The sequence below is a fragment of the Vidua chalybeata genome, unplaced genomic scaffold (assembly GCF_026979565.1).
Source record: "Vidua chalybeata isolate OUT-0048 unplaced genomic scaffold, bVidCha1 merged haplotype W_reject_20, whole genome shotgun sequence".
Classification (NCBI taxonomy): Eukaryota; Metazoa; Chordata; class Aves; order Passeriformes; family Viduidae; genus Vidua; species Vidua chalybeata.
Window position 1 is genome coordinate 133,831 of NW_026530348.1, and position 8,680 is coordinate 142,510.

At 61.3% G+C, this 8,680-nt stretch overlaps 1 protein-coding gene across 1 annotated transcript; it reads left to right on the forward strand.

Moving 5' to 3' along the window:
* Window positions 1-4,440, forward strand: LOC128783158 (serine/threonine-protein kinase pim-1-like). The gene is given in 8 exon segments (XM_053933759.1): window positions 1-965; window positions 1,126-1,176; window positions 1,288-1,658; window positions 2,279-2,421; window positions 2,424-2,474; window positions 2,730-2,879; window positions 3,070-3,990; window positions 4,274-4,440. Coding segments are annotated over 6 exon segments (1,305 nt in total). The 5' UTR covers window positions 1-383; the 3' UTR covers window positions 2,837-2,879; window positions 3,070-3,990; window positions 4,274-4,440.
* Window positions 4,441-8,680: the final 4,240 nt, after the last annotated feature.

Sequence of the window (8,680 nt, forward strand, 5' to 3'; positions counted from 1 at the left end):
TTGCAATGCACGAAGGTCCAGCCCTGCAGCCTCTGGGCTGGCCCTGCCAGGGCCATCACAGCTAGAACAATTTCCCAGGCAGTCCAAGTCTCACTGTCCATGGCTCAGGGGCTCACTGGGCAGGCTCAGGGGCTGCCCCCGGGGAGCGCGGGGCTGGGCGCGGGGGCGAGCGGGCAACGGACAAACGGACACGGGGACAAACGGCCCCGGAGCTTCAGTTGCAGCGGCAGCAGCGGCAGCAGCGGCAGCAGCAGCAGCAGCAGCAGCAGCAGCGAAAGCAGCGACTTTGTGGAGTACCTTTTGCTCCTCCTCTCCCGCTGTCCCGCAGCCTCTCCCGCTCTCCCGTTCCTGCTGTCCCCTCCTCCCCCGGTCTCCCTCTCCCCATGCCCGGCCGGGCCATGCCCCCGGCCCGCCCCCGGCCCCGGGCGGGGCTGTCCCGTCCCCGGCCCCGGCCGTCCCGCCGCCGTCTCGCCCCCGCCCGGCTCTGGCCGTGCTGGCGCTGGCGCTGCTGGGCGGGCATCAGTGCCTGGGGCTGGGGCGGCATCGCCTCCCTTTGGCTCCGCCTGGCCCGAGCCCGGCCCCGGCCCCGGCCCCGGCCCCGGCCCCGGCCCCGGCCCCGGCGCCGTCTCCTCCCGGGCCCCGCGGAGGACACAGGCGGCGCGGCCGCTGCCGCCGCCTCCGCTGCGGCTTCCCCGGCCCGAGCTCCGCCGCTCGGCAGCGCGGCCGCCGGCCCCGAGCCGCCGCTGTCCCGTTGCCAGGAGCGAACGCCTGGGGATGGCCGGCCCGGGGCGCTTGAGGGGCGCTCGGGGGCCGCTCCTGGCCCCGGGCCGAGCGCTGACAGCCGCGTCCCGCCGGCAGGGAAGGCGCAGCCGGGCCTGAAGGAGCAGTACCGGCTGGGTTCGCTGCTGGGCCGCGGCGGCTTCGGCAGCGTCTTCGCAGCCACGCGGCTCTCGGACGGCGCCCCGGTGAGCGGCGGGGCCGGCGGCGGAGGAGGAGGGGGCGGAGGAGGAACAGGAGGAGGAGGGGGCGGAGGATGAGGAGGATGAGGAGGATGAGGAGGAGGAGGAGGATGGGGCTGGGCAGGGCGGGCGGCGAGCTGAGCCCGCTGCTTCTCTTGGCTTGCAGGTGGCCATCAAAAGGGTGCCACGGAACCGCGTCCTGCACTGGGGCGATCTGGTGAGCGGGCGTGGGGCCAGCGCAGGGCGCAGAGCATCCCGGACTGGGCGAGGGGTTCCCGAGCCCCGGCACGGCATCAGCCCCACTGACGGCATCGTGCTCCTCCCGCAGCCCGACGGCACCAGCGCACCCCTGGAGATCGTGCTGCTGGCCAAGGTGTCCACTGGCTTCCCCGGTGTCGTCCAGCTGCTGGAGTGGCTTGAGCTCCCCAACGACATCGTCATGGTGCTGGAGCGCCCAAAGCGGTCTCAGGACCTGCACCATTTCATTCGGGCACGGGGGTTCCTGTACGAGGAGGTGGCGCGGGAGCTGTTCCGCCAGGTGCTGGAGGCCGTGCAGCACTGCACCAGCTGCGGGGTCCTCCACAGGGACATCAAACCACAGAACATCCTGGTCGACCTGGCCACCCAGCAGGCTAAATTAATCGACTTTGGCTGTGGCACCTACCTGCAAGACACAGCCTACATACACTTTGCAGGTGAGTCCACACAGGGGTGTGCTCCCGGTCCCAGCATCTCATGGCCCAATATCTCTCAGCCCAAACTGGCTGTGGCATTGGGATTGTCCCTTTTGCTGCCCTTCATGGCACTGAGATTTCAGCCGAGTTGCATTTGAGCAGGGCTGGGTGGGGAGCCAGCTTCCAGCCCTGCTGACAGCCTTTGCCCACCACTCTGCCCAGGGCTGGGGCTGGGGCTGGGGCAGCCAGCCCAACAAAAACACCCGTGGGTGGGGGTAGCAGAGAGGCAGGCCCAGAACCTGTGCCCCAGCCAGTTTGGTGTGCAGGTGAGAAAGGGCTTGGACTGCTCCACTCACCTGGTTTGCTTTGGATTCATAATGTTTTTTGGGGCAATGCAGGAAGGGAGGATGAAGGCATGGTTTTCCCCAGCACTGAGTGGGTTTTTCCTTGTCATGGTTGGTCCTTGCCAGGGCTCCTGCTGCCCTCTTCCAGCACCTGTGGCTTCTTTTTCAACCCCAAGTCTGTACACAAGTCCCAGGTGCTGGCGAGAGGGCAGCGGTCACCCCGTGTGCCACTGGGGCAGCCCCCGCATGCCCAGGGATGCTGGGGCCCGGCTCTGGGAGCAGCAGCATCCCCCTGCTGAAGCCCATCTCTATTCCATAGGAACACGGTCATACAGCCCCCGGAATGGATGCATTTTGGCTGGTACTACGGCAAGCCAACTACCATCTGGTCCCTGGGCATCGTGCTGCACCAGATGGTCTGCGGGGAGCACCCTTTCAGGGGTGCCAGAACATCAGCTGGGACCATCAGCTCTCACTGCCACAACGGCTCTCTCCAGGTGGATCCTCATCTGTGGCCACAGGGGCAATACCAGTGCTGGGAGACAGCAGCAGCTCGTGAGCATCCCGCTCTGGCAGCTGCTGAGGAGGGGGCACATGTCCTGCTCTCCTGCTCTCCTCCAAAACAGGGAATTGATGGGAAAGTTTAGGCCCAGCTCTGAGCACATCCAGCATGGCCTGGGCACGGGAATAGTGGGGCAAAGCCAACAGGAGCCTTCTCCAACTGACCAGCGGGTTCTGGTTTCTCTGCCGAGAGTGCCAAGATGTGATCAGGCGGTGTTTATCCATGCTGGACATGGAAAGGCCTTCCTTAGAAGAGCTGTTGTGTGATCCCTGGATGCAGGACATTCATCTGCCCTAGATGAAGGGAGAGAGCCACAGGCACACTCTGATGCAGGGCCCTGGTAAGTTACAGCTCCACACATGCCTTGGCAATCAGAAGCAAAGGAACCCAGACTTTTTTGTGCTGCCTGTGTCACTGCCCAGGGGTCATCAGATGGGAACACGCAGCCCTTGTGCTGGAGCGGAGCTGCTCTGCCCAGCACTGGTGGCCGCCATCCGAGCTGGTTCTGCTTGTCCTTGGTTCCCTGACAGCTGGGGCCCTGGGCAGAACCCTGACAGCCTGGTCTCAGCCCCAGGGAAGGAGAAGGAGCCCCTGGAGAAGCTGTACCAGGTGGGGCTGCTGCTGCTGGAGACAGCGAGGACGACATCAAGGATGACAACCTCTTGCTCCACCTGGTCATCGGCAAGCTGAAGATGACGGCACTTTGATTCTGGAACCTTCTCCAAAGCCAGGCTCCACAGGGAATTTGCAGATGAGTCCACACACAGGGGATGCTCCCAGATTTGAGCATTGCACAGTCTGGCCGGGAACACAAGGTTCCCCCTTTGCTGGGGCGGATGCAGCTGATCCTTCAGTCGGCTGCCCAGCTGCTTTTGGCAGGGCTGGGGGCTTGGGCTGGGGTGGGTACGAAATGGGAGTGGGCTCCTGGCCCTGCCAACAGCCCCCACCACCCACCGTGCCCCAGGCTGAGGCTGGGGCTGGGGCGGCCAGCCTGACACAAACCAACCCCCATGGTGGGAGCAGAGGTGGGACTCCAGAACCTGTGCAGGGGCTGCTTTGATTTGCAGGCAAGGAAGGGCTTGGGCTGCTCCCCTGCCCTTGTTTGCTTTGGGATCACTCTTATTTTGGGGGGCAGTGCAGGGGGAAGGGAGAAAGCCTGGGCTTCCCTCACCCATGGGTGGGTGGGGTTTTCCCTGGCATGCAGGGGTTGGGCCTTCCTCAAGCCCCAGACAGAGATATGATTTTTGACCTTTTTTCTTGTTTCCCCTTTTTGTCTGTAATCTATTTTCAATAATTTGTTGTGTGTTTTTCTAGAGGAAGTGTTCTAGGTGGGGTCCAGTCTGGATGGGGAAGTGCTTAGGAGCAGCTGCGGCGTGGATGGGCCGTGCCCTTGGAGAAGGCTGAGGACATCGTTTGGGACCAGCTTTTCTTCCAGCGGTGGATGGCGTCAGGTGGGTCCCGTCTGCTTGGCATGGTGGGATCAGAGCTTTGGGGAGATGGCAGCGAGCACAGGAGCATCCTGCTCCGGGCAGCTGCTGAGGGCTGGATGTGCCGTGGCTGGCTGCAGGCTGGGCACATGTCCTGCCCTCCTGCTCTGCTGCCAAAGGCAGCAGTGATGGGCAGCTCTGGGCACCGCTCTGGGCACGGCCAGCATGGCCTGGGCACCGCGGGCGGCTGGGACAAGGGGACAGGAGCCTTCAGCTGAGGGGCACTTTCTGGTTTCTCTCCTTGCAGACGGAAAGAAGAAATGGTGTGACCTGCAGCACAGACTTGCTTGAGCATTTCAGCTACACAGCTCAAGTCTGCAGAGTGTACACCTCCAAGGGAAAAGATGCCACCACCCAAAAAATTAAACTTGTTCAATAGCTTCTGAAATGAAATCAATCTGGGATGACCCCAAATGACATTTTGCAGCTTGCTCAAGCTGTAGCTCAGCCCTTCTCTGAACAGTTTTCTCCCCCACCTGCCTTTTACTTCCCAACTGCTCCCTCTTTTCCCCCAGTGAGTTCCCAGCCCATGGCAGTCTCCATCACACTGCTGCCTTCCTTGATGCCCCTCACCATGAGGAAGGCCGAATCCCTGGCTTAGGGACTCATCCTGTCACTGGCTGAGGAGCAGCAATGTCTCAGAGGTCTGGTTGGATTTTAGTGTCCTTCAGAGCTGCTCTCCAGCCCTCAGCTCTCCTCACTGCTGAGCTCCCACTCCCTTTTCCTTGTCCTTTCAGCAGGATGAGCTCTGTGAATCCCCTTGGGCCTCCCCACTCTTCCCAGCCCATGCCCCCACCTCAGTTAGGCTGAAGCTGCAGCTTCTCTGTCTCCTCTGGCACACCAGTCCAGTCCCCTGTGCGGGGAGCCCCAGCCCCAGAGCACAGCACCCAACAGTGCAGTGCGGGCTGGAGCAGCTGCCCTGCAGCCCTGGCTTGGCTCTTGGTGGCAAGGGAATGCTCCCTGTTTGCAGCTGTCCCTGCAGGATGGCCCCAGGGCAGAGCCCAGCCGGGCTCCCACTGCAGCCCTGAAGCTTGGGGCAGACAGGGGTCCCAGAGCTGAGGTTCACGGGGAGCACCCGCAGCTGTGCCTGGCACTCTGTTGCCGTGTGTCACAGTGCAGGCTGGCTTGTACTGGGTGAATGGACCAGCCCCTGCTTTGACTGACAGGGGCCTCGCCCATCACATCTCTCCCGAGGCTGCAGGCATTTCACAGGCCAGAATCTGAAGGGGTGCAGCCAGAGGGCCCTGGGGACTCTCTGTTGGTCAGACACCTGGCACAGGCTGTACAGATGGGCTGGGGAGCCCTGAGCCCTCTGGGCAGGTGGCCCCATACCTGTCACAGGATGGGGCCACACGCAGGAGCGTCATTACTACGTCAGCGGGCTGTTCTTTGGTGAGATCCAGCAGGGCCCTGTTCAGCCTGTGCTCAGCAAACTGATTGGCCATGAGCCACTGGTGGATGTACCTCACCATGGCGGGCAGCTGGAGAAGGCACGGGGAGACTTGGAAAGCTGCCAGAGGGAGGAATGTCCCCAGCTTCCCCAGAGAAGTGCTTCCCTTCCCACCACACTGCCATGGCCTCAAAGGCTTCCAGTGACCAGCGGGCGTGGCTTGGGAGGCCAAGCAATTCCTGGGAGGATCAAACCCTGGCCACAGGCTGCTTATTTGCTTTGGATTGCAAACCCCTCCTCTACGAGCATATCCAGCAGGGCAGCACAGGTCTTGGCTTTGAAGGTGTGTGAATATGCTCTGAGCCCTGTGCCCATGGTGCTGGTCTCTTCCTCCTGAATCCTCTTGATGAATTTGCAAACCAGGTGTAGGAGAAGGGCAGGAAGCCAGGCATGTTCCACGGAATGCTCCAAGCGCGGTGCTCGGCTGAGCAGTGACAGCAGGCCCAGCCCAGGTGGGGATGGCTGCAGGTACCTGCGCTGTTCTGCGGAAGAGGCCACGGGCAGGGTCCTGCTCTTGTGTGCGGTCCACGGCTGCATCTGGCAAAGAGCGAGCGCAGCCAGAGCTGAGGGGCTGCGGGAGAGGCCGGAGAACACAGCCCAGCCCTGCGCTCCCCAGGCAGGGACAGCCCCGGGATGCCCCAGGGGATGGAGCACGGCCGCTGCGGGGTGTCTGCCCGGCCCCTCTTCCGTCCTGTCCGTGGGCATGTCCCCAGGGGATGGGATGGGATGGGTTGGGATGGGATGGGATGGGATGGGATGGGATGGTGCCAAGCTGGCTGCAGGCACCAACCCTGTAGCAGCTCTGCCATCACCCTCCTGCAGTGGCTCAAATGGCACCACCTCTTTGATCTCCTCTACTGGGGCAGCTCCAGGGCCTTCTTCCTCCTCCTCCACCCAGGCCAGCTTGGGCACTCTCAGGGGTCTCTGCTCCATGGCAGTGACTGGATTTGTGGCTACTTGCAGGAGAGATGCCTCGGAAAAGCTCCGAGTCAGCAAGTCCTGCAGTCGTGCCTGGAAGGCACCTTCAAGAGAGAAGCCTCAGGAAGGCTACAGGACAGCAAGTCCTGCACTCTGGTCTCGAGGGTTCCTGCCACAAGGACAGGAGAATCCTGTCAAGGATTGATTGTGGTCTGGCCTCGAGGGCAGCGGTGGCAGGGATGGGAGATGCCTCGGGGCACCAAGTCCCACGGTCTGCCCTCAAGGGCACCTGCAGAAGAGAAGCCTCGGAAGGCCACAGGTCACCAAGTCCTGTGGTCTGGCCTCGAGGTCAGCTGCAGGAATAACGCCTGGAAAAGCTCCGGGTGAGACACGAACGAGTGCGCTGTGCGGGGCTCCTCACGGCACCGCTCTGTCCCGTCCAGTCCCGTCGTGTGCTCCAAGCACTGTGGCATGGTCTTGTCACCGCCAGCTCCTGTGTCACCCCGTGTCACAAAGGCCCTTGGACACGCTGTCCCGTTCCATGCCACGGTGACCATGCAGCACCGTGTCACAAAGGGGCCCTGCACACACTGCCCCCTGCCCTGGGGCTGACCCCAGCCCACCCAAAGTGGCCCAGGTTGGAAGAATTCCCACCCCAAGTGTCTAAGACAGCCTGACAGGGTCTTTAGGAACAGCTCAAACCATCAGCAAAGCTGCCCTGCTCTGCGGGCTCAGGGCAGCAGAAGGAGCCCCCAGGGCTGCCAACGCAGCTGTGCTGGGAAGGGCACGGGGCCTTCCACAGAAGCTGGCACGGCCTCCTTGGGACACGTCCCGGCTGGTGGCCATCCTAAACCCGCGGGTGTGACACAGACAAGGAACGTGTGGGCCAGGGCACCAATGCTGCTCGGACCCCTGGGGCCCGGGGAGCGCTGACATCAGCAGGTGTGGCAGAGTCCCTGCCCAAGCAGACCTGCCACCCCCCGAGCCCTGGCAGCGCTGGTGCCCGTCTCCTGCCCCAGAGAGAGACCTGTGCCCGTGGGGGGCTTCTATGCCAGAGGGAGCCAAAGCCCACGTGCATTGGGGGCTGCGCTCCTGCCTGCAGGGGCTCTTGGCAGAAGCACCTGGAGCAACTGCTGGCAACACTTGGTCTCTGTCAGAAGCTCTTACTCCATGCTGAAATTATTTTCTCATTGAAGTTATTGCCTTCAGCACAAAAACACCTTAGTGGCAAAGGCACAGAAGAATCTGGCAAGTAAGAATCCTCACTTCAGGAAAGCTTTACTTCTCATTGTTCAACTCAAGTAGTTCCAAATATTTGCAAACTTCCCAAATTAATTTGGATGGCCTGAGGAGGTGAAGAGTTGGAATTTTGCTTCCCATCTCAAAGCAGCAACTCATTTGCCTTAACCTCATCCACGGAGGATCACTTTACAGAACATAAGACTACACAAAAAAAGGGCAAAAACAAGGGCCATTCTTTGGTTTTCTATGAAGGGATGATAATATCCTAATTCTCTTAAGGAAAAAAGCTCTCAAGAAATGAAAGTCCACTCAGTGGTACAAAAGTAGCCCAAAGAAATGAGTAGATGGCAAAAGGGCTAATCCTCCCCTAGTACAGATATCTAAGTGGCCAGTAAAGTACAGCTCTCTCCTCTTGTTCCCTGCAGCAGAATCAGGAGCATGAAGAGGAAAAGTCACAGATATTCTTTCTGCCCTCCCTAACCAAAGCTGTGCCAAAGCACAGATGCTGCCTTCCAACTGACTCAAATTCCAGCCTAGACCTCTCCCCTTCCACACAACTCCTTCTCCAACACCCCACCAGCACCAACCCCCCCAAACTCCCGCACAGATCCCTCAACACCCCGCCAGGAGCCCCAGCTGTCCCCGTCCCTCCGCAGAGCTTTCCCACCCTCCAGCAGACGCCCTGGTTCCCTGCAGGTGCCGTGGGATGGCACTCAGGAGGATCTGCTCCAAGGCCTTCCCCTGGAGCACGCTCAGGCTGCCAGGCCTGTGGTTCCTGGATCATCCTTCCCACCGAGCCTTCCTGTGCACGGCTGTTCCATTTGCACCTTTGCGCTCAACTCGGACTTCTCCACTGACCCACGAGTGCTGGTTGGAGAGGATGGAGAGCAGCCTGGCAAGCTCTTTCTCCAGCTCCCTCTTTACTCTCGGGGAGGTAGAACATTCCACAGGAAAGCAACTGCTGCCACAAGGAGCGGGTGGCCTCAGGCACCTTTGGCAATGAAACGAGGCCTTTGTTTGACAGAAGGAAGCACAAGCAATTCA